The sequence below is a fragment of the Nipponia nippon genome, unplaced genomic scaffold, assembly GCF_047370975.1.
Source record: "Nipponia nippon isolate SJK-2023a ecotype South Korea unplaced genomic scaffold, ASM4737097v1 scaffold_22, whole genome shotgun sequence".
NCBI lineage: Eukaryota > Metazoa > Chordata > Aves > Pelecaniformes > Threskiornithidae > Nipponia > Nipponia nippon.
This window is the reverse complement of record NW_028262339.1, coordinates 3,329,175-3,356,121: the sequence shown is the minus strand read 5'-3', so window position 1 is coordinate 3,356,121 and position 26,947 is coordinate 3,329,175. Positions and strand designations below refer to the sequence as shown.

At 40.6% G+C, this 26,947-nt stretch overlaps 1 protein-coding gene across 2 annotated transcripts in view; it reads left to right on the top strand.

Annotated features, from left to right (window-relative positions):
- LOC104013749 (potassium/sodium hyperpolarization-activated cyclic nucleotide-gated channel 1) overlaps window positions 1-26,947 on the top strand; it is a 226,944-nt gene that overhangs the window by 127,495 nt on the left and 72,502 nt on the right. For both annotated transcript variants that reach the window (XM_087760444.1, XM_087760445.1), the window contains exon 4: window positions 19,644-19,862. In XM_087760444.1, the coding sequence (XP_087616570.1) occupies window positions 19,644-19,862 (219 nt within the window). The remainder of the gene's footprint in view (window positions 1-19,643; window positions 19,863-26,947) is intronic.

Here is a 26,947-nt window from a genome sequence, read left to right as displayed (position 1 = left end):
TCCCCGGGAAAGTTATGGAACAGATCCTCCTGGGGGCCATCACAAGTCAAATGAAGCACGTGACTGGGAAAAGCCAACACGGCTTCACCAAGGGCAGATCCTGCCTGACAAATCTGGTGGCCTTCTACGATAAAGTGACCTGCTCCATTGACATGGGGCGAGCGGTGGATGTTGTCTACCTGGACTTCTCCAAGGCCTTCGATACAGTTCCCCACAGCCTCCTCCTGGAGAAATTGATGTGTTATGGCCTGGAAAAGTGGTCTGTGCGGTGGGTGAGGAATCGGCTGACGGGCCGCACCCAAAGGGTGGTGGTAAATGGCTGTTTTTCAAACTGGCAACCCGTCACAAGTGGGGTCCCCCAGGGATCGATATTGGGCCCAACGCTATTCAATATCTTCATAAGTGATCTGGATAACGGGATCAAGTGTAGCCTGATGAAGTTTGCAGATGACACCAAAGTGAGTGGGGAAGTAGACACTCTGGAAGGGAAAGCCACCCTGCAGGAAGATCTGGATAGGCTGGAAGAGTGGGCTAACAGGAACCTTATGAAGTTTAACAAGGACAAGTGTAAGGTCTTGCACCTGGGAAAACATAATCCAGGAGTGCAGCTCAGACTGGGATCCACCTGGCTGGAGAGCAGCTCTGTGGAAAGGGACCTGGGGGTCCTGGTGGACAGGAAGCTCAATATGAGTGAACAATGTGCTGCTGTGGCCAAGAAGGCCAATAGGATGCTGGGTTGCATCAACAAGGGCATCACCAGCAGAGATAAAGAAGTCATTATCCCTCTCTACTCAGCGCTTGTCAGGCCACACCTGGAATACTGTGTACAGTTCTGGTCCCCGTTATACAAAAAAGATGTGGACAGGCTGGAGGGGGTCCAGAGAAAGGCCACCAAGATGATCAAGGGTCTGGGAAGCCTGCCATATGAGGATAGGCTGAGAGAGCTGGGCTTGTTCAGCCTTGAGAAAAGGAGGCTTAGAGGTGTTCTCATCACCATGTACCAGTACTTAAAAGGGAGCTACAAAGAAGATGGAGACTCCCTTTTTACAAGGAGTCACATGGTGAGGACAAGGGGTAACGGGTACAAGTTACTCCCAGGGAGATTCCGATTGGACACGAGAGGTAAATTTTTCACAATGAGAACAGTCAATCATTGGAATAATCTCCCCAGGGAAGTGGTTGAGTCCGCTACACTGGACATGTTTAAGACTCAGCTGGACATGGTGCTGGGCCATCTCGTCTAGACTGTGCTAGAAAGGTTGGACCAGATGATCCTTGAGGTCCCTTCCAACCAATTCTATGATTCTATGATTTATATTTATGTATGTCTATTTAGTTATAGCAAATGCTTCTAGGAACAGATGAAAGATTGAAATTACCTATCAGAGATGGACTGTGATCAAAATATTAGTTAAGTGGGAATTGCCCAATTCAGATAAGTGCTCTGTTTACAACACAATTTGGAAATATGGTAATACCAATAACGACAAAATGTAATTGACATTCTTAGGACTAAGGTACCCATATTTGGGAATCTACCCTGAATAATAATATCCCTTCTAGTACATGCAGTTGTTCAGAAATCAGTTGTTGCACTCTCTTGCACATAGCACTGACCCTGTAAGGCCTTTGACACAGTCCCCCACAACATCCTTCTCTCTAAATTGGAGAGATATGGATTTGATGGATGGACTGTTTGGTGGATGAGGAATTGGTTGGATGGTCACATCCAGAGGGTAGTGGTCAATGGCTCAATGGCTCTGGATGGAGATCGGTGATGAGTGGGGTCCCTCAGGGGTCAGTATAGGGACCAGTACTGTTTAATATCTTCATCAATGACATAGACAGTGGGATAGAGTGCACCCTCAGCAAGTTTGCAGATGACACCAAGCTGAGTAGTGCAGTTGACACACCTGTGGGATGGGATGCCATTTGGAGGGACCTGGACAAGCTTGAGAAGTGGGCCCATGTGAACTTCATGAGGTTCAACAAGGCCAAGTGCAAGGTCCTGCACCTGGGTTGGGGCAACCCCTGGTATCAATACAGGCTAGGGGATGAAGGCATTGAGAGCAGCCCTGAGGAGATGGACTTGGGGGTACTGATAGATGAAAAGCTGGACATGAGCCAGCAATGTGCACTTGCAGCCCAGAAAGCCAACCGTATCCTGGGCTGCATCAAAAGGAGTGTGGCCAGCAGGTTGAGGGAGGTGATTCTGCCCCTCTACTCTGCTCTGGTGAGACCCCACCTGAAGTACTGTATCCAGCTCTGGAGTCCTCAGTACAAGACAGACATGGACCTGTTGGAGCGGGTCCAGAGGAGGGCCACAAAAATGATCAGAGGGATGGAACACCTCTCCTATGAGGACAGGCTGAGAGAGCTGGGGTTGTTCATCCTGGAGAAGAGAAGGCTGCGGGGAGACCTTATTGCAGCCTTTCAATACTTAAAGGGGGCCTACAAGCAAGATGGGGATAGTCTTTTTAGCAAGGCCTGCTGCGACAGGACAAGGGGTAATGGTTTTAAACTAAAGGAGGGTAGATTCAGACTAGATATAAGGAAGAATTTTTTTTTTTTACTATAGGGGTTTTGTAACACTGGAATGGGTTGCCCAGAGAGGTGGTAGATGCCCCATCCTTGGAAACATTCAAGGACAGGCTGGATGGGGCTCTGAGCAACCTGATCTAGTTGAAGATGTCCCTGCTCATTGCACGGGGTTTGGACTAGATGACCTTTAAAGGTCCCTTCCAACCCGAAGTATTCTATGATTCTACTCAGCAGGTGGATGTTATAGTTGCTCTGCAGGATAATTTTGTGGATCTTCCTTTAATCAAAGTGTACAGTTTAATTCTTAAGTGCAGATAGAGGTTTTCTTACTTTTTATGTTATAGCTACAAGGTATCCCATATGCTTTCCAAGCATTTCTGTACAGTTAAATGGCATTACCATTGCTATGTGAATGGAACAGCAGTCTCATGAATACTTACTATAAAGCCGTGAGAAGGCAAGTTGGCTAATGAAAATTTACACCCATGAAAAGTTGGTAATTTATGATTTAGTCCTTTTCTGTATTCACTACTCTGTGGAAACAAAGTATAGAACGATGAAGCCTATTTATGATTTGGTCATAGCTCTTTCCAAATTTGACTTATTCAAAGTACATTTTTTCCCTCTTCTTTAGATTATAAAAACCTTAGTGGAGGTAGATAATTTAGAACAAGGAATGAATGTTTTTGAACTGTTGTTTCTCTGATCAGCAACAAAGAATCTATTTTTTTGAAAACTATACATGATAGTAAAGGAAGTTATAACCCACATGTTCACTAATCAGGTAAAAATAATGCAATAAAACAGGCTATACCAAAGACTGAACATGAAATCATAAATATGCATCAATGGTTTTAGTGCACCTCACTTTCAGGTGAAGAGTACAAGAGGTTTTGGGGAAGAGGTAGGAATGTGGGCAGAGAAAAGAGAAGAATAAGCAGAAGACAAAATAAATCCCCTTTTTCCTTTGCACCCCAGGACTAAGGAAGTGTACTCAAACTTGAGATGAACTTGTCTCTCTCTCAAGAGATACCAAAATCCTGGTGGAAATTTATGGCATGTTTGCTCTGGAGTTCATGCAGCACAGCACTTTGCAGATATGCTAAATTGAGCCCTGAATGCAATGTAGATATACTTGTATGGCTGCATTCAAGTTAATGATTCAGCTGTTGAGAGTTCATTCACATGGGAACGCAGGACTGACAGAGTGGCCATGTGAAGTCACTTTGATTCAAAGAGAATGGTGATAGCACTCAGAAAGCTAAATGTCCACTGCCAAAAACATTTCTTTTTCATTTGTCATTTTATTTGGGGTCAGATGCTTCACATAATTTGCTGTCTAGTCTGAGTTTTTCACAGAATACAGAGATGCAGTTCCTTTTGCCGAGCTCCCTTTTCTAAATTGCTTGCAAATATTTTCTATGACAATGGAGATTCTACCTAACAGTTTTCAGTAAAGCAGTACACTGCGGAGTCACAAGTCAGGTTTATATCACTTCACTCCTTCAGCCGTCTCCCAGAACTGTACTATATTAAGTACACATTATCATCTGCCTATTCTTGACTATCAGATAACTACTGTTGAAAATCCAAAGCTTTTCTCAGTGGTTGCATTATAAAACCATTTCATAAATGGTTTGATTCAATGCTTGAGGCTTGTTAAGTAAACAGTGTTTTACATCATATCCAGCTCCTTTCACAAACTGAAAAGATCAGAAAAAAAGATATGGTGTCTTTAATGCACTCTGAGTTTTTAGCTCTCCTAAATAGTGTTATTTCATGAACTTCAGTTTCTCATCGAAAAAGATTTCTTGCAGGATTTATGTATTCTCTCATTAGACATGCCATTGTTTTGATTCTTTTTTTCTTTTCTCATAAGGAAGTGTTTAACTCTGGGATGCATTGTTTGCCCAGCTGTTGTGGTTTAACCCCAGTAGGCAACTAAGCACCACACAGCTGCTTGCTCACCCTCCTCTGCCCCCAGTGGGATGGGGCAGAGAATCGGGATAAAAAGTAAAACCCACGGTTGAGATAAAGACAGTTTAATAAGACAGCAGAGGAAGAAAAAAAAATAATGATAAAAGAATATACAAAACAAGTGATGCACAATGCAATTGCTCACCACCCACCGACCGATGCCCAGCCCATCCCCAAGCAGCGATCGCTGCCCCCCAGCCAACTCCCCCAGTTTATATACTGAGCATGATGTCATATGGTATGGAATAGCCCTTTGGCCAGTCTGGGTCAGCTGTCCTGGCTGTGCCTCCTTCCAGCTTCTTGTGCACCTGGCAGAGCATGGGAAACTGAAAAGTCCTTGCCTAGTGTAAGCATTACTTAGCAACAACCAAAACATCAGTGTGTTATCAACATGATTCTCATCCTAAATCCAAAAGACAGCACTATACCAGCTACTAGGAAGAAAATTAACTCTATCCCAGCCGAAACCAGGACACCAGCAAAATTATCTTTAATAAAAACCTGTAGATGTACTTATTTGTTGTAATCACTTATTGTGACCACACGATACTTATTGTGTACTTACTGTGATTACAACATATTTTCCCCTTGGTGGACAATGTATATCTGTTCCAGTCAGTCCCTTTAAACAATGGCACTGAAGTTTATTTCAGGATCAAAAACCAGTGGGATTTCAATTTCATCAAACTTGGAGTGTGCTGTGAGAGAGGAGAACAAAAGCCAAATGTCTTCATCAGATTATTAGATTATTTGATAAATTTCAAAAAAGGGATTTCAGAGAACAAAGATCAGCATAGAATGCCATGGTAACATCTACCGTTTCAATGATAAGAATTTGTAAAAACTTTATTTTTTTTATATATTTTGTGATAATGAAATTAATTTCAAAGGAGGGGAGAAGGAATGCCATCCAGTGGTAGTAATTGTTACTAAAGATGATGCCACCTAATAAGTTTGAAAACAGATGTATACAAAAATAGTCACAGCTGATGATAGGCAAAGCCTAGAGCCCCCAGATGTCCCCCTTGCAGAAGCAGTTTGCATCCTGCAAGAGTGCTTAAAGGAACTGAAACACAAACCTTTTCAAAATGCCGGACTGCTTCACTGCATTCTGATCTCACTTTTCCTGTGGACTGGCATGAGATGAAGTAACAACAGGTACATTTTGGAAAATTCCTTTACCAGTATTTGTCCCTTAGTTTGTCACTTGACATGGGGGCTGTATTAATAGTGGTAGATTAAACATGGCCAGGTCTGTTTTCTCTCCTGGAAGTCAATTGCCTCCACAGCCTGCTTCCATACAACTGGACTTCTTAGTTACCAAGGCAAGGTGGCCTCAAGTGAACTGCTAGACAGGAGTCATCCATGACCTGTGCTAACTCTGATGCTGTGTTCAGGAGTTGTTTTGGAGAGTATTAATTGGCCCTAGCCAAAACCACTGCTTTCTGAAAAATTACAAGTACAATCAAATTCCACGGTGGGAGAATGTTTCCTAGCACTGTTAAATTTTCACATGGGGAAAATAGACATAGTCCGTGCTTTTAAAATTTTATTCTAAACTTTATAAAAGCTTTTCAACAGCTTTGTAAGCTGTAATTCCTTAAAAATTCTTATTAAAGAATTTGGAATGGAATATTATTTTAAATGGGATTCATGCATTACAAACTTTAGTCTTCTGGGTTCATTTAAGGGAGCACAGTGACCAGATAAAAGGATGAGTCAGAGTGGGCTGATTCATAGGCAAAAGAATAGAAAAAGTACTTTTCCCATAAGCTTTAATTTATTATTTTGTGACTTTGTATATACAACGGTAGGAATTTATGATTGTATCTCTGATTAGGTACGGATACACAGAACAAAGGGCAGTACTGAGCAGCGTACAGGGAAGCCTCCCCTATGCGATTCTGAGAGTATCTTCTTACGTGAACCATCCTTTTGAATGCAATGGGCCTATTCATGTGAACATGATAACTCAAATATATGTGAAAGACCAGGCTGTGTACATAAGCCAAATATTTGCACTTCTATTGCTGTTTATGAATTGCCACACTGATTCCATAAAGAAAATTATTCATCCTTGACACAAAAAGGTGATCACAGGGAGATATTCTTGCTGCTTGTTTTTAGTAGGGGAATATTCAATTTCCTCTGCATCAGGAAAAATAATCAAAAGAAAGACCTGTTACACTACTGTGGTTTTGATGGCTAGTGCCAAAGACATAGCACCAAAACATGAATAAACTGTAATGACAGCAAAGTCACCGCATGACTCTGAACAAAGTAAATATATAATATTTAGTCATTGCCCCTCCAGTCAAACCTCCTTTCCTGTGAAATGCAATGCCAAACACTTTCTAAAATTTTTCTGCCCATATTGGTCTCGAAAGTATATGCTGAATCATTTGCACCATCTGTTATCTGTGCACATATCAGCAGAGAGAAATCTTGAGAAGATTCTGAAGATATCTGCTTATTCCACTGAGCTTGCCAATTCAGGTTTTTTTCCTTAAATCATATGTACTTACACACTTCCTAAAATATAGTCTTCTTCCTTGCGCTTCTTAAGATTTTTTGAATAACAGCAGGATTTTTAGTCTTCCAAGTCTGATCCCACCTTGCCTTTGTTTATTAGTTTTAGAAAACAACAAGAAATTCTTAGTAATAATAGCTGTGATAAAAAGTAGAGGTTTTGCATGATAGTACATTCACTGTTGCATGAGTTTTGAAATGATAAACGTTGCACAACTTTCCCATTGGCCAACTTGGTTATTCACTGTGGTATTCAAACAACATTTTTGAAAGCTGAAGTGCTGAGATAGTATTTTGCTGTAATTTGCTGTCTGAGATTTTAACTAATATGTCATTCTAAGGAACTCTATGAAGCCAGAGGACGTAAATTATGCAACTGACTGATGGACAAGTATGTAAGCTGTATATCCATATCAAAATGTATATATGGATTACTGTTGAAATGATAGATTTCTCATAGGGGCCCAATTCTAGTCTGATGTCAGTGTTATATGCATATAACTTAGTTGACACAGGGAAATTACTGCTAATGGATATAACTTGTGTTCTGAAATATGAAAGCAGAGCCAGAATTTGAAGACATGTAGATGCCAAATCTAGAGCATGAGAAACTTTTGATGTCAATAAGACTTTTATGGAAATTTAAGTGTAACAGTTGGGAAGATTTGGCTATTGAACTTAGATGACGCAGGATTTGGTAAGAAACGTGTCCTTTTTTCTAGTTCTGTTTGACATAACTATTAGAAGTGTCATAAACATGTAATATAGTCTTTTATTAGCATGCCTTTTTGATTAGTTAAATTATATTTTAAATATGGCTTGCAGATAAATATATACAAATAACTCATATTATGGCTATATAAGACACAAATATAGTTTAATCAAATTCCCCTTGGAAAAGACTGTAATTTTTACAGTAACTTTGACCAACAGTGGCTCATGTCCTCCAGATTGTAGGCGGATGTTTCCTTGGGGCCACCAATGCATTACACTACGTGCTACCAAGCTAGCAAGGATGCTTTGTGCTTTCTTCCACTTTTGAATCCCCACCCTGAACTTTACATTTGTTTTGTGCAATAACTTTCTGTGACAATGCTAAAACCAGAGGGCTTATGGACTGTCTAGCTGCCTCCTTGCTCATAAATTAAAAGTGTCCACTTTTAATGGGCACTGGGGAAGGACTGGGATATGAGCTACCTAGTGTATCCATAGTATTAATCTTGTTTGGGTTTCAGCACAGGACAGGATCATGCTGGCAGCCTAAAAGGAATGGTTTCTCACCCACACCAGCTCCCAAGTAGAACTGGTATTGCTGGGAAAGTGCTACGTGGCCAGTGCCACACCAGGGGCGTTTCTAACAGTATACCCACGTGAACCAAGTTCCAGAGCTTGGAAATGCTTTCCAATACTTTTTAATTTACTACTGTAGACATGGACCATCTATATCCTGTCAAGATTCGTATACATCTTCCCTCCTTTAGATATCACTTCCTTTCAGGAGAATCCAAAGTCTGTGGTGGGCATGAATGGATGTGTGTGACTGATTACAAGGCAAGCTCTTTGGGGTAGGGGCAGGCTACTCCCCCACTCCTACTGCAGTTTTGAAAGGGAGAATCAGGAGTGTGAGTTCAAGATCCTTGTAGAAACCATTTCACTTAATTCCTAAGTCAATCTTTTTTCCATGATTATAAAGCATGCCCTTGCAAACTGAGAGGACCATTTCTGTGACACATGCAGCAACCGTGATGTGAAAGGAAAAAGGGACTGAGTAAAAAATTTGGAAACCACTACTGTCTGTGCAATAGTCTGCTTGTTACACGATTTCTAAATCAATTTATATTTCAGTGCAAGGGTATGGCTGAGAGAAGATAAACTATGCCTGAGGGAATGACTACAATATGGGAGTGGAATTGATTTGTCTGATGACAACAAAAATCTCCTGGTGAAAACCTCCACAGATTCCAGTAAAATAGAAACCCTTTCTTAATCCACTGAGAAAAATAATTTGCCTTCTACTGTTGTCCCTTAGAAGGTGCCATGTGACCTTTCTGTGATTTCTTATGAACTGAAAAGTTAATATTACAAAAAGATATTTTTAGCAGTTCTGTGTGAAATTATGAGACAAAGGATAGCAAAGGAAGAGGCTTGGAAACAGACCTTTAAAAATCAGAAGTGCCCTGTGATGAATGTATTCTTTAAGATAACTGCTAAGTTAATGTATTACTTACAAAACTAATTGCAAATGATCAGTGATCATTGCTTTCACAAATGTGAGCATTTCCTAATGTCATCAAGCTAGATTATGTAATCAAGTCCTTGGATAAACAGCTTTGGTATTTCTCACAATTACAGTCTTTAATAGTTTTTCCAAATTAATGTCATTTCATTTAAAACATTTTAAACTGATTACTGATAATCTAGAACCAGCGATCAACCCATTGTCAACTAAGAAATTAAATACCATTTTTTACTGATTGGTAGGAGATTTTTTCAGCTCATAGAGGTTTGGAGTTTTTTGAAATTTATACATTAAAAATAGAATATGACCATTTAGGGAAGCATTTAACATGTATTTATAGAAAAATTAATATTTAAATATTATATTAAAGAAAAGTTGAATATGTAAACACAGGACTATTTCATAGGATGGGCTTTTATTAACTCGGGAATATCATCTATGAATGTGTTATGTAAAAATTGCCTTATGATGAAAGTGCAAAAATGCTTCTTAATAAAAAAAAATCTCTCTGTAGGCTAGTAGCAGAGGAATGGCCGCTCCTCACTTTTGTACAGCAAAAAGCAGCACATTGGAATCGGGTTGTGGAAAATTCCAACCTCTCACGTTGAAAAAAAGTTAGGGTTGCTCCTGCCAAACCCTTAGGTTATACAACACAAGTAGAAAAATAATTAAATAATAATTATTATTTCATATAGTAACGTTGGTAGTAGCATACATGATTTATAGAATTTGACATTAGAACTAATGCTCTTTTTAAGTGGTTTCTATATTTGGGATAAATCAGTAACTGTACTGAAATTTGTACCCTCCACAATGGTATTTGTTCAGCATCATCTTAAAAAAAAAATCCCCATAGAAACTAAAAAGACCAATGCTTGCAACTGATTCTACAAGAACTGACTGATTATTAAGGAAAAAAAAATCCCAAATAAAAAAGCATTGGCAAGTATTTTCAGCAACAAAATCCTCAGACAAATCCAAGTTGAACTTAAATGTTTTGTCAGGCCTTTTCACCAGGTCTTTTTCTCCTTCCGCTAAACCCTTTCTACCCATCTGAATACCAGCTCCTCAGGACCATCCATTCACAAATGTCTGAAATGTGCCTAGCCTATAACAAGGTCTATGACAAGCTAAAGAGTAATATCTAATGCCGCTTATATAACAAAATGGCCATTTGAGATGGCCTTGACCTCCAGTCTGGATTCAGATGTAATCATGACTGTTTGAGGTGTTGGATCCTACTTTGGCATATATATAGGTAGATATATGGTTAAATATATATTTGTTTATTTTATACATTTTTAGTTATTTCTCTTCTGTCATTACAGCTCACTTATTCCCTCATGGTACTACTTCTCAAGTAGTATTTAATTTAGTTTTCACTCACCCTGTAACATATTTAGTAGAAAGCCCTCCTTGCATTTTGTTTCTTCTTGCTTCTTCTCACTTCCCATTTATTATTCTTTCTTGAAGACAATAATATTATTTTACTTAAAATTGTAATTCACAGACTTGGAAAGGATCTCAGTCGAGAAATAAAATCAACCAGCTTTTGGATTAACTCAAAGAATTTGATGTAAAAATATCATTTTATTGAAAGAATTTTAATTTAGATTTATCACACCAAGGATATGATAGAAAAGATTCATAGACAAGATCAAGATCAGCTTTTATTTAATATTTATAATAGTTATGCTAAAAAGTACAATTTAGGAGCAAGATCCACTGTATGGAGTCCTGCAAGAACTGAGGTTTTAATCTTACAACCTCTTGAATACTATGACTTTAGTAATGCTACTTGTAGCCTTAAAGTTCAGATTTTGTTTTTCCAGCAAGTAGTTTATTGTTTTTCCAGCAAGTAGTTTATTGTTTTCCCCAATGTAGTCTATATAAAGCTGCAACTGCCAAAGAATTTGGTATGGTTCTCTAACAATTCCCTTATTAATTATTTCTACCCAAAGGAGATTGATACCAGCTGGAAGGAAAGTCCTTCAAAAATACACCAAACCTTGACTGATATAAGTTGCTTTCCTGAAAGACAGGGAACTTGGATTAAAATACCTGCACTGACCCAGATGGCAAGGAGTTTCTGTGCTCCAGCTGGGTATTTGAATCCTGAACTAGAGATTTTTGAGGGAAGCTTCTTCATTTCTTCCATTTTCTAAGTATTTTTTTAAAGCCCCAAAACAAAAGGAAGCTTGTTTCCTTGTTACTCAGTGAAACCCACCTGATTACCAGCAGTGTAAGTTTAATCTAAGATAATTCCTTTTTTTAGTACAGACATTGAAAACCTATTCCTTAGCACTATCTACAACATAAAAGTTTCATTTTTAAAGACAGAAACAGCTCACAAATCTGAAAAGCTTTAACTTAGAAAGTGAAACAAGTGTAAATACAGAGGAACCATTAATTTGTAAATTATTATATTAGTGAATAAATATTAACTTTGTCATCTGCAATCCAAGAATTGTTAGCTTATTTTCTGTTACCAGTTATTTTAGCTGATAGGATCTAGACAAAGCGTTTGAATAGCTGAAAAGCGCAAGAGTAGTTTGTAACCGGTATTTAAATGGCAAGAGAGCAAGCCTGAAGCTCTTTAAGAAAAAAGAGCATTTGAGTAAAACTTGTACGAGTGGAAGAGAGACACAAATACTGATATTTCATATGTAAATTTTATATATAAATGCTACTGCTGATTTGGAGATTTGTTTATGTTAACAGGATTATTATTTTTGGTCCTGTATATTACACACTATACTGGATAACTGCTTAATTTTACTAATGTAATCCCAGTTCTTCCTTCTTCACTTCTTCATTTCTGAAATTATTCTCAGTTCCTTGTGGTAAATACTGTGTTTTCTCATGTACGCTGTGTGTCTCCAAGCACAATTTGTTTTCCTGGGCACTGGATGATCAACAGCTATAAAACTGTTCTCATTTCATTCCTTTGACAAGGAAAATAGAAAAATCTGACAAGGACTCCCAGGGCTTTTTGGAATGTGTTAAACTGTCTGCTTTTCTCTGGGAACAACCCTTTTGTCTCTATGTAAAGCTAAAGGGAGGATGCTGACAACACCTTTGCAATTTTAAAAGCTTGTGAGTGAGCTGTTGGGTCTTTCTAAGCTCCCAGAGAGAATGGGAACCGGTAGCTACATATTGTAAATGCAGGACCCAGGTATTCACCTTTTATTTTGAGCTGTGTTTCACAGATCGTGACTATGAACATAGGTTTGCTATAATTGCAGAATAAACAGACTTCTTTTCAATTGAGATGCTTCTGGTATAAACAATATTACACGACAAACAGGATAAGCATATATTACAACAAATAACACTTTCTCTTGCCTTGGGAAGTGAAACAGCTGATAAGATGAAATGTGGTTGTGTGTTAAAATGGACAACTCTGAAAAGAAAGAAATGGGGCCATAGGAGTATGTTTATGCATATTAAAACAAAACACTACCTTCTTGCACTTGTGTTGTGGTTTAACCCCAGCCAGCAACTAAGCACCACACAGCCGCTCGCTCACTCCTCCCACCCCAGTGGGATGGGGGAGAGAATTGGAAGGGTGAAAGTCAGAAAAACTCGTGGGTTGAGATAAGAACAGTTTAATAAGTGAAGTAAAATGAAATAAAATAGTAGTAGTAATAATAATAATATAATAATACAATAATAATATACAAAGCAAGTGATACACTATACAATTGCTCACCACCTGCTGACCAATGCCAGCATGTCCCCGAGCAGTGATTGCTGCCCCCTGGCCAACTCCCCCAGTTTATATACTGAGCATGATGTCATATGGTATGGAATAGCCCTTTGGCCAGTCTGGGTCAGCTGTCCTGGCTGTGCCCCCTCCCAGCTTCTTGTGCGCCTGGCAGAGCATGGGAAGCTGAGAAGTCCTTGACTAGTGTAAGCACTACTTAGCAACAACTAAAACATCACTGTGTTATCAACATTCTTCTCATCCTAAATCCAAAGCACAGCCCTATACCAGCTACTAGGAAGAAAAATCAACGCTATCCCAGCTGAAACCAGGACACTATGCACCCCTTATTCCATACCATATACATCATGCCCAGGTCTTACACTTTCCAATAAATTTCAATTAATCACCACCACTTTTACAGTCTTTTGAGATCCATATAGATAGATATAGACATATATATAGATATATATACACACACACATAGATATCATTTCCTTAGTCTATAGGCTATCCCTCTAAAACGTTTCTTGAGTTCATTTAGTCCATGACTTTGGGCTTCATCCATCATAACAGTCTTTCGGGGCAGGAGAGATGGTGTGTGGTGTTGGATTGTTGCATGCTGAAGCCAGTTCTGGTTCCATCACTGCTGCACTTTGCTTGGTTTCCTCAAAGTTCATTCTTCATTAATTTGGGAGATTCTTACTGTAATACCATTGATATGGCATATAGCCACCATAGAACTGATGATATACAGGATTATATAGCAATTAACATTATACAATTCAGTTCATTGGCTATTCTCACTCAAAATCAAATCCCCTTGAGGTACACATCAGACTTCCCCATCCTCCTGCATCACCCACCAAGTGCACCCAGGTCCCTGAGCAAAAGCAATCCCACACTCCTGAGGCAGGAGTAACCCGGACTGTTTTCCCCCGCATATTTATGTGCACTACAGGGACTTTATCCCCCTCTACAGTATGTAAAAGTCTTGATTGGGCAGGGCCAGCTCAATTGGCAGATCCCCTAGTGTTGACGAAGCAGGTGGCCTTTGCTAAATGTGTATCCTAATGTCTAAATGTCCCACCTCCCATTGCTCTCAGTGTAGTCTTTAACAGTCCATTCTATCGTTCTATTTTCCCAGAGGCTGGTGCATGATAGGGGATGTGATATACCCACTCAATCCCATGCTCTTTGGCCCAGGTGTCTATGAGGTTGTTTTGGAAATGAGTCCCATTGTCTGACTCAGTTCTTTCTGGGGCGCCATGTCGCCACAGGACTTGCTTTTCAAGGCCCAGGATAGTGTTCCGGGCGGTGGCATGGGGCAAGGGATATGTTTCCAGTCATCCGGTGGTTGCTTCCACCATTGTAAGCACATGGCGCTTGCCTTGGCGGGTTTGTGGGAGTATGATCTAATCAATCTGCCAGGCCTCCCCATACTGATATTTCAGCCACCGTCCTCCATACCAGAGAGGCTTGAACCACTTGGCTTGCTTGAACGCAGCTCATGTTTCGCATTCATGGATAACCTCTGCAATAGTGTCCATGGTCAAGTCCACCCCTCGATCACGAGCCCATCTGTTGCCAACCCTTCTGTTGCCAGTCCAGATCCACCTGAGCCACTTCAATCTTAGCAGCCTGATCTACCTCCTGGTTGTTGTGATGTTCTTCAGTGGCCCAACTCTTGGGTACATGAGCATCTACGTGACGTACTTTTACAACCAGGATCTCTAGCCAGGCAGCAATATCTTGCCACAATGCAGCAGCCCAGATGGGTTTGCCTCTGTGCTGCCAGTTGCTCTGCTTCCATTGCTGTAACCACCCCCACAGGGCATTTGCCACCATCCATGAATCAGTACAGAGATAGAGCATTGGCCACTTTTCTCATTCAGCAATATCCAAAGCCAGCTGGATGGCTTTCACCTCTGCAAACTGACTCGATTCACCTTCTCCTTCAGCAGTTTCTGCCACTTGTCGTACAGGACTCCATACAGCAGCTTTCCACCTCCGATGCTTCCCCACAAGAAGACAGGACCCATCAGTGAACACGGCATAATCGTTCTCATTTTCTGATAGTTTATTATACAGTGGGGCTTCCTCAGCACACGTCACCTCCTCCTCTGGCGATATTCCATAATCTCTGCCTTCTGGCCAGTCCATGATCACTTCCAAGATTCCTGGGCAACTGGGGTTTCCTATTCGAGCCCATTGTGTGATTAGTGCTACCCACTTATTCCATGTAGCATCAGTTGCATGATGTGTACAGGGGACCCTCCCTTTGAACATCCAGCCCAGCACTAGCAGTCAGGGTGCCAGGAGGAGCTGTGCTTCAGTACCAATCACTTCAAAAGCAACTCGAACCCCTTCATATGCTGCCAATATCTCTTTTTCAGTTGGAGTATAGTGGGCTTTGGATCCTCTGTATCCCTGACTCCAAAACCCTAGGGGTCGACCTCGAGTCTCTCCCAGTGCTTTCTGCCAGAGGCTCCAGGTAGGGCCATTCTCCCCGGCTGCAGTGTAGAGCACATATTTTACATCTTGTCCTGCCTGAACTGGCCCAAGGGCTACTGCATGGACTATCTCCTGTTTAATTTGTTCAAAGTCTTGTCGTTGCTCAGGGCCCCATTTGAAATCGTTCTTGTTCCGGATCACTTGATAGAGAGGGCCTACGATGAGACTGTAATTTGGAATATGCATTCTCCAAAAACCCATAATGCCCAAGAAAGCTTGTGTTTCCTTTTTGCTGGCTGGTGGAGACATGGCTGTTATTTTGTTGATCACATCCATTGGGATCTGACGACGTCCATCTTGCCATTTTATTCCTAAGAACTGGATCTCCTGTGCAGATCTCTTGACCTTATTTTGCTTTATGGCAAAGCCAGCCTCCAGAAGGATTTAGACTATTTTCTTCCCTTTCTCAAAAACCTCTTCTGCTGTGTTGCCCCATATGATGACATCATCAATGTATTGCAGGTCTTCCAAGCCCCACCCTGTTCCAGTGCAGTGTGGATCAGTCCATGGCAAATGGTGGGGTGGTGTTTCCACCCCTGGGGCAGTCGATTCCAGGTGTACTGGATGCCCCTCCAAGTGAAAGCAAACTGTGGCCTGCACTCTGCTGCCAAAGGGATAGAGAAAAATGCATTAGCAATATCAGTTGTGGCATTCCACTTGGCTGCCTTTGACTCCAATTCATATTGAAGTTCTAGCACGTCCAGTACGGCAGCACTCAGCGGCAGTGTGACTTCGTTCAGGCCCCGATAGTCTACTGTTAGTCTCCACTCTCCATTAGACTTTCGCACTGGCCATATGGGAAAGTTAAAAGGTGAGCGAGTCTTGCTGATCACTCCTTGGCTCTCCAGTCGACGAATCAGCTTATGGATGGGAATCAGGCAGTCTCTGTTGGTGCAATATTGCTGCCGGTGCACCGTTGTGGTGGCGATTGGCACCTGTTGTTCTTTGACCCTCAGCAGCCCCACCATAGAAGGGTCCTTTGAGAGACCAGGCAAGGTGGACAGCTGTTTAATTTCCTCCGTCTCCAAGGCAGCTATACCAAAAGCCCACCAGTACCCTTTTGGGTCCTTGAAATACCCTCTCCTGAGGTAGTCTATGCCAAGGATGCATGTAGCCTCTGGGCCAGTCACAATGGGGTGCTTCTGCCACTCGTTCCTGGTTAGGCTCAATTCAACCTCCAATACAGTCAGCTGTTGGGATCCCCCTGTCACTCCAGAAATACAGATGGGTTCTGCCCCTTTATAGTTTGATGGCATTAAGGTACACTGTGCACTGGTGTCCACTAGAAACGTGGTCACGCAGAGAAAACCACAGGGTGGCCCATGCTGTGTCTCTGCTATATCTTCTCTCGAGCAGAGGGATGCTTACTCCTAATGGCCGAGTCCTACTGGTCCGTACAGGTGAGGAGTAGGACATATCCTCTTTGAGTTGCTGGACCTTCTGGGACAGTTTCTCCACAGCCGAGACGTAGGCCCGTAGGGAGGAAGAGAGACTTTCTTCGTATTGCCAGAGTTGGCCAGCCATTTCATCCACCGTTGGTCCCTCTTCATCTTTCCAGGTCATTATTGCCAATGAGTTTGCATGCGATGATGATGCACTCTGTACAAACTTCCACCACATGGGTCATGTGCACTGGACTTCATATGGATCTTTGGATAACTGCTCATTGTCCAGGTCATTATAAATCACCTCCAGAACAGCTAATTCCCTCAGGTACTGGATACCTCTCTCCGTGGTGGTCCACTTGCCTGGGTGACATATCACATCTTCCTTGAAGGGACACCTTTCCTTCACGCTTGACGGGAGTCGCCTCTAGAGGCTGAGGGCTTTTGGCCCTTTTCCAATTGCTTTGTCAATGTCCCCTTCCCTAGAAAGGAATCCCAGCTGCTTGGCTTCCCTATCCTCTAATTCTTGGCTACTGGCCCCGTTATCCCAGCATCGGAGCAGGCAGGTGATGATGTGCTCACCTGGACAAGGACTGAAATCTTTTTGCATATCTCGCAGCTCACTCAGGGATAGGGATCATGTGGTTACCATCTCATTTATGGGTTCTGCCTCTTCCTTCTCCTGTTCTTGTGATGGCCCTGGTTCATCTTCATCCATTACTAAATGAGCTGATTTTCTTGTGTATTTTTTCTTGTGTATTTTTTCTTGTGTATTGGGGCAACTGATACTGGCACGGGTTGGTTCTCTGGTTCAGCCACAGTGCCTGTCGCGGGGCCTGGCACAGCCACAGCGCCTGTCGCAGGGGCTGGCGCAGCCGCAGTGCCTGTGGCAGGGGCTGGCCCAGCCGTGGCAGCTAGCGCAGGGGCTGGCGCAGCTGCAGGGGCTGGCGCGGGGGCTGGTGCAGCCGTAGCATCTGTCATTTTGTCATCAGATCCAGAGACCTTCTCTTCCCCTTGAGGGTTCTGAGTAGCGTTGAACAGGGCTCGGTAGGCATGGGCCAGACCCCAGCACGTTGCGGTGATTTGTCTCCCTAGAATTGCTAGGGTGACAACATACTTTTTCCAAATACTTTACAAGTTTTTCAGGATTCTGCACTTGTTCAGGGGTGTAATTCGAAAACATTGGAGGTGCCCACCGTCCTAGGTACTTGCCCATACTACCCCACACACCCTGCCACTCACAACTATCCAGCCTTGGAGCAGATCTCTGGATGATACGCTTTAATTGCCTGTTAACCTTAGACAAAACCAAAAGAATATTCCCAACAACTACCAATAGATGTATCTTACCTACCCAAGGATGTTCAAGATACTGAAAAGTTGTTGCAATGAAGGAGGAAGCATCATAGAAGAAGGCAGTGAAGGTGCCATTCTCTATTATTTCCTCCATAAAAAACCTCTCAGAGGAAGAGGTATAATTGCTAATTGTCTCCATGAGGTGGTACCCAAAGTACAGTAATGGCTTCACTACAGAACCCAAATACCAGATAAGGCTCAAGGTCAGTGTTTTAATAACAAATCTCCCAGGCAAAACATCACTAATCACTGCAGAGCACAGCAAACTGCAAAACCCAACACCAATCTTTTTAACACATACTGCAAAAACAAGAGCATGGTACAGTTCAGGTAGACTAATATCGAGAACAGATGAATCAATATTGTGACCGGCAACTGTTAACAGATACAAATTCCTTAATACACTCTGGTTAATCTGTTATTATCTCAAACCATTTGTGCCCCATGTTGGGCGCCAAAAAGGACTGTTGTGGTTTAACCCCAGCCAGCAACTAAGCACCACACAGCTGCTCGCTTACTCCCCCACACCAGTTGAATGGGGGAGAGAATCGGAAGGGTAAATTCAGAAAACTCGTGGGTTGAGATAAGAACAGTTTAATAATTGAAGTAAAATGAAATAAAATAGTAGTAGTAGTAGTAGTAGTAGTAGTAATAATAATAATAATATAATAATACAATAATAATATACAAAGCAAGTGATATACACGATACAATTGCTCACCACCCACCAATCGATGCCCAGCATGTCCCCGAGCAGCGATCACTGCGCCCCGGCCAACTCCCCCCAGTTTATATACTGAGCATGACGTCATATGGTATGGAATAGCCCTTTGGCCAGTCTGGGTCAGCTGTCCTGGCTGTGACCCCTCCCAGCTTCTTGTGCCCCTGGCAGAGCATGGGAAGCTGAAAAGTCCTTGACCAGTGCAAGCACTACTTAGCAACAACTAAAACATCAGTGTGTTATCAACATTATTCTCATCCTAAATCCAAAACACAACACTATACCAGCTACTAGGAAGAAAAATCAACTCTATCCCAGCTGAAACCAGGACACCTTGATAAATCTGAGTGCTCATCTCTTTCTATTCCGTCTGCCATGGACTGTAAAATAAAATTGACTTTTATTTTCCTTGTAATTAGGTTAACACCCACGTTTAAGAACACAATCATGTATTAAAATAGTCTATTTCATCTCACTGTGCTAAGTACTATCTGGTAGAATCTCTGATGCTTTATCTAACAGCTAATTTAGAAGGAATATCTCTTCTCATGCACAGAGGATACATTACCAGACTGCTCTTTCACAGCCAGTAATCTATGTTCCCACTATACAGGTAAAAACATTTTTTTTCCTTCAGCTGCTTGCTGGCTCAGTCACTTTTCTCTTTTCTTGCAGAATGATTCCTGGGGAAAGCAGTACTCATACGCACTCTTCAAAGCCATGAGCCATATGCTCTGCATTGGTTATGGAGCCCGCGCCCCTGTCAGCATGTCCGACCTCTGGATAACCATGTTGAGTATGATTGTGGGGGCTACTTGTTATGCCATGTTTGTTGGTCACGCCACTGCCCTCATTCAGTCTCTGGATTCCTCACGGCGACAATATCAAGAAAAGGTAACTCATTTTAATGTAATTTCTTAAGTTTTGAAATAGATTAATGAGATGTTTTAAATGTGGAAAAGGCCTTACAAATTTACATGAAATAATCTAGTAGCATCTGAATCCTGCAGCAAATTCATTGAATTCAGAACATGCCATGAGGTAAATATATTCCTGTATGAACCCACATTCCTTAGGGTGCACACGGTTCTGTGTATATTGCATGCATTGAATGAAATCTTGGATGTGAAACTTGCTTTAAACTCTGTAAAATCTTCTGTGAAAACTCCATCCCCTGGTTCAGACTGTGCTTTATACCCCTGTGCGATACTCTGTAGGTACTTGATCTAGGTAGCTTGAATGAGGGCCTTGAGCTCAGTACCTTGGGTATGTCTATACAATTTTCTGTTATTCCTTTGGATCCCTAAATAGGGAAAAACTTGAACATGTTAAAAGAATGACCTTTAAATGAGGACCAGACACAATCAATTAGTTTTGTTTGGAACTACCTCAGAGAAGTGCTCAGAAGAGGTCTTTGCTTTATAATGGTATTGTTTACACTATCCTCCATGACCTTTTAGGTCCTCTCCAAGGACAAAAGGAACAGTGGCCAAAAGATAGAACTGTAGAGAGAATTTAGTGGAAGAAAGAGAGTTCTTTATGAAACAGGAAGAAAAAGTTTGTTCGATTCCATATTAGATTCCTTGTAGGTATGGTTGGAATTAAAAAGGTACAGGATGGGAACTTTCTGAAATAAGCACAAAGATGCACTAATTACCACTGTCAGTTGTGTAATAAAAGGCAGAGGCAAGTATGGGTGAAGCTATGAAACCAGGTGATGAGGCAAGGAATGGTGGTGTAAGGAAGAAAGGATCAGAATGAACCTCAGCAAGGGGCAATAAGGATATGCAGAGTTATTGAGGTGCTTAAAAGAAGTCAAAATTGGTTATTATAGTAAATGGGGAACTGGAGAGGCCATGCCAGGAGAGAGGTTGGCTGAGCAAGGTAGTGAAATCAGAGAGTTCAAATCAGCAAATAAAAAACACAGCCTGAGCAATAGTATTTGGCATATGTCCATAAAGGCAAATTGGGCAGAAATCCTGGTGTGATGGAACACAAGCCTGGGGGAGAAACATGGCAGAGAGTAAGTAGAGGAGAGGGTGACCCTGGCATGTGCTGAAGATGAAAAGGAATGGCCTGAGTTTGCTGGGCAAGAAAAAGGGAAAAGTGAAAACAAAAAGATCTGAGTAGGATGGATTGGAGCGTTTTCTTTGCAGGCAGGCAAAGAGAGAGGAAGACAAGAGTGTGTGGGAGAAAAAGAGTTTACATTCAGTTTTGTTAAGCTCAACTTCCAACAAGACCATGGAGTCAATATATAAGGGACAGAGAGAGGTAAGGGATGAGCTATAAGTCCAGTAACAGGAAAATTAGCCAGTGGCTGACACATTAATCTCACAGCTGTTTAAGGATGAGGATGAGTGAGCATTAAAACCTCTGAAAATTTGACTTCTATCAATGACCATGTGAAACCACCTAATCCATCTCAGTATAAAGTCATGGGGCTAATCCTGGTAGGTGATTTAACCCAAACTAACTGGCTTATTTGGTCTGTTCTGCCAGGTGAAAGGGAATTAGGTTAATCAAAATGGGACACTTGTAGGGAGCTGTGGGGCAAAAACATCTTAACCATAGACATAAAGGAAGGCATAGAGAAGGAAACCCTAAACCTAGTATAACTGCAGTTTCATTAGAGGTTAGGGTCAACATATATACACACACATACAGATGTATAAGCATTCAGCAGAAATTCACCATCCACCTGAAATCTCATCTTAATCATTATCCTCAGACCTTCCTGGATGCAGCATGATATCACAATGTTTTGAGCATCAGAAATATAGTGCATGTGTAAAAATATTCATATATTTTGAACTGCGTTAAGTAAAGCCAGTTTCATTTGCGTTTTTGGTGTAAATTAAAACCTGGCAGCAGTCAAGTAGTATTGCATTTCTCATGTTTTCATATAACAGCAAAGCTTTTCTTGTTTTTTCCCGTTTTCTATGCACACACTTTATTAAACATTAGTATAGAAATTTCTGGCATTTTTAACTTCCTGCAGTTCTGAACATTTTCATTCTTCTTTTTGTTTTTACTTCCTATTTGTTTCCTGACATCATAGGCAAAAGCATAACATGGCATTGACAATCAGGAATGAAAGAAATGAGCCAGAAATTGCATGTTTCTCTGTCTTTCTGGCAGCCATTTGTATGCCAGTTATTATGGGCTAGAGCTAAAGGATGTCTTAATTAAAGAATTTTTTCTACTGCTTTCTGAGACCCTGAAATCATATGTATCAGCTATAACAACTATACTGACATGTTTGTATATTCTTGTCCATTGCTTTATCATAGTTTAATCATATTTTTTGAAATAAATCTTTGATTATAGCCTCAGAATTATAAACCATTACTATATACTGATAATGAATATCGTATATTTTTCTTTACTCTGCAAACTAGATAAATGGCTATTTCAAAGACCAGTTTGTGCTATTCATTTTGTCAGCATATTTTCTAAATTATTGACAGATAAAAATAGCTTATATTTCACTTAACTGAGACTTGAGAAAAAAGAAAATCAAATTGAGAAAAAGGGAAATCAAATCTTCAGCCACAGAGTTTTAATATATATACTGCAATATCTATTTTTGCCTAGTCCATTGCTTTTTTTTTTTCTCCTGGAATTAAAAAATTGGAAAAAACAGGAAACTGTGACTTTTTTAGATTTTTTGGGCTTAAATGCTAGGATCAACTTCTTTTTTTTAGTCTTACATATATAGGATTGTGTAGTTCTTGGCTCCATTGTTTTCTTTATAATGGGATTAACATGAATTGCTAGGCAACATAGAATGATAGTGGAGATGAAGAAAGATGCTGTTTTTAGGTTCTTCTCTGAGTAACATCATGCCAAAATCTTATCCTCCTTGTTTTCTGATTGATTTTTCTGCTGTAACTAAAATGATATTTCCTAAATGTATCTGTGGAATGCAACTAATGGAAGGAGAGTTCTGGTCCTTCTCACACTGAAAGCAGCTAGAAGTGACATATTTGCTGAAATCACCATATCTTCCTCATTCAGATCCTTCCAAAGCTCAGGGTATACAAAGCTAGAACAGGCATAATCCAAAATGGAAGAAATAAACACAGGAAGACAAGAGAGAGTTTTCATTAAGCCAAATATGTCAAACACCATCTAAGAACTTGACCTGTGCCAAGCATTGCATGCTGAGAGAAATCAAAGTATGGTAAGAAAGAAAATATTCTTCCACGAGTTTACTGTTATGGGCCAAAGACATAATTTATCAGAGGAAATTAACAGTGATTATTAGCTGCCAAATGTAGAAGGTGGACAAAAAAATCACATACCAAGAATTGCTACAAAAAAGGACACTGGTCACTTTAAGGAACACTTCAGAGATTTTTCTGCTGAAGTGAATGGAACTGTTCTCAGAGAAAAAATACCTCTCAGAGTGAATACATACATCAGAACTTGGTTTCAATGAGTGAAGTGCCAATGCCTGACAGAAGAGAAAGATGTGTCCAAGCCAGGTATGCTCAATCCATATTCCCTTTTCAATAAGGAAGTCTGACAGACCATTCTACCTTATAAAAGGACAGAAGTCATCAATGAATCAATGGCATCTTAGCACTCCCCCTCCCCAGTCTTTGGTAAAAGTCCAAGATGAATGCATCAGTAAATAGAAGTCATATTTTAAGTGATAACTCCTTTGAAATTTTCTAATATCTAGGAAGTCACCATATCTCAAAGATATTTGCCTTTGCTAAAGCAACATTTATTTGAAACAACCAGAAATACGCATGCAGAATTTGTTAACAAACTACTGTGAAACAAAGCAGCCAAATGAACAGTCACTTGACAAGGAGCTAAAGATCATTAGTAAAATATTTCTTCCTTTATATGTTGGCAGTTTTTAATAGGAAGATGTTCACCTAATGCTCTGGATATCATTAAATAATCTTGATTGAAGACTGGTTAATATTTTCTCTGTTCCAGTCTGTTGTGGGCATAAAACATCCAGGAACAAAGTCACAACAAGCTAATAGAGGCAAGATTTGTGATAGCATACAGATTGTCTCACGTTCATAAAGATTTTAAAATTGATTTGATAAAATGACAGCTATTAGATCCATTTTCATTATGCTATCATTTTGTATATTTTGATTTTTCTCTATTGGTAAGCAACTCAAACAACCGCGCAAGGTTTCAAAAATAGAAAAAACAGACAAAGCAATTTTACCAGTTTCAAGTATTAGAGAGGCATAAAATATATTTAATTCAACCATATGCATATCATAGGAAATGGAAAACATTACAACTATCTCCATATAGTGGATGCTGTCCTAGTCTTGGGAAGATATGTTAAATCATTATTAGAGATATGAAAGAATTCTGGGCTTGACATCAACTTCAAATGTCCCAAAGGACATCTCCTCCTAGCCCTATGCTCTACTTTTATCTCTTAATTTATGGTCTTTTAGCACATTTTCGGTTAAATCAGTCTAGTTCAAAGGGAGAAAAGGATCTAAAAGTACTTTTCTACAGATAATTGCATTTGAAGATTATTTAAAAGAAACTTAATAATTGGTGTTGGGTATTTTTACATAGACAGCATTGTGATTTGAAGCACAGATTGCTCATTTTTCATTTTCTTTTTAAGCATCCAAAGAAATGTTTACAAACGAATAACGGGGTTAGGGCAAGAAGATGGCTTTAGATTTTGCAGCACGAGGCCTTGCACTGGCTTTTCAAGTCTGCCTCTCACAGCTCCAGTTTGGATATCTAAATTGTCTGTGTAGTGCATGGGGAGACACTTAACATGCACTCGCAAGAGGCAGCAAGCTCTCAGGGTGCTTTGGGGCAGCAGTGGCTGAAGCGTGTTTACATTTCCCTTCCCCTCCACGAAGCTGTGGCACATACTCAAGCACCTTGTGCAGTGAGACATGTGAGCTCCTTCCTTGTAAAACAGGGAAGAGGGACCACCTTTCTATTTGGAGGTGGCCAGAAGAGCAGGTGGCAATGCCTCCCCTGCCCAAAACACACCTGGGGCAGAGGACAGTCCTGGAAACGGCAGAGGCAGGTTTGGAGCCAACCTGCGCCCAAAGCAGGAGTATGTCCTTGCTGCTCACTCTAGGCTCCTTGTGCTGGTGCAAGATGAAGCAGATGGAAAGGAAAGTGGAAAGGAGACTCCTCACCTCAGCAGCTCAAACCACATTACTTTGCTGAGAGGAACGGAAAATGCACTGTGCCCGAGAAGGTTCAGGCAAATGACCGTGACTCCCTGGGGGACAACACACTCTGCTCCCCCACCTCTCCCCAGGGGCATTTATAACTGGTTCCCAGAAAACTCGCAAGAGGTACTGGCGGCAGGGACAAAACCTTTTTTCAGATGAGTGTCTTAAATGCTGGGGTGGAAAGTCATGCTTCTTTCTCTGAGCAGCTATTTTAGGGTGCAGTGGAGAGGCTCTGCCATAGAGTAAATCAAGACTTGGTAACCACTCATTCAGCCAGTGATGCCTCTGCATTTTTTTTAATGAGCAACAGAAGGCAGCTCTTCCATGTTTTCCTAAGTTTTAAGCACTTTGTGGTTAAACTCAAGGTGGAACAAGGCAGATCAGATACCCGTTTCTCAATATGCTCATTAGTAGAGCTTTGGTGCCTAGCAGACTTTTCTGGAAAATCTTAGACATCTGTATCTCATCTGTAAGTATCAGGGACTTGCAGATTTCTGCAGGAGTCTAGGAAATGGTAATTCTGGTCATGCTGCAAATGCATAGAAAAGGAAGAGCTACAGCAAACTCAGGACCACATCACTGTTTAACTAGGCTTGTACCAGCTTTTGGTATATTTTTTATTAAACTAAATATAAATATACATATATATGTAAATATAATTTTTGGTCAGCTTGCCCTTGCTGGAGACCAGTCAGATGAGACAGAGTGAAACAGATAAAGCAGAGTTTCTGATGCCTACATATTATATACTATTCATAAAATCTTTGCATTTCTAGTTGTTCTGACTTTTTTTTTTTTTGCTTAAACTGGACAGATGTACAGAATACAAAGAGCAGAACTTGAATTTTACACACCCAGCTGAACTTACAACATGGAGCTTTAGCATGTAATTCCTGGATCTGATCTGATCAGCAAAGTTTCTCATGAAATACTGATTTGCAACTCCAGTGGCTTTTCATAGTGTTCACTTTTTTTTTTTTTTAATGGAGCTCCTGCTTTTCTGATGCTTCTAGTGGTTTTTAGAAAGCCTGAGAATAGTGTAACACAAAAATGTTCTGTGATTGGTCTCAACTCCTTCTCTTTACTTAACAATAGCCCGTTTTCACTTATACAGCATAATTTTAACAATAGGTCATGTCATGTTCAGATTGATGGAGCAGGTGAGCCATTTTGCAGATAAATCTTATCTTTTCTGTGCAGTTGTGCTACAGTATACATGCCACCCCAAAGGAATTACTTATTTTGGAGAATGAGGGATGGTTTACTTTATCTTTTGGTTATATTTACTCGCAAGAAAAAAAAAAAAAGGGAAATAAAGCAAAATCTGGTCACTGAATATCAGCTTGTAGTTTTGCAAGTTTTTATAAAAAAATCCCATCAGCTTGCACAAATTTATATCCTGTTTAGCTTTGCCACAGCACAGTATTTTAAATAGTAAACAATTTTTGAAGTGTGTTATGAGTGATCAGGTACAAGAGTTGCTAAATTTTCATACAGTCTGACCTTTGGGACCAAGTATTGACTGTGCCAAAAGCATTATAGTCATCATAGCATTGAGAAGTAGAAAATTCATTATTCCCTAAATATTTAGGAACAACTGAGAGTCAATGCCTGAGCCAGTATCTATGCATTGTTTCTGGTAGTTATAATTCTTGGGTCTGTGATTTTATTTGGAAGTACATGGGGTCTTCTAGTTAGAAAGGGTCTGCAAGTCTTGACTTTTGGATTGTTTCTGAATCATTATATCATCTTATGCTGTTTTGGCAACCATCAGATGACAGGCTGCTA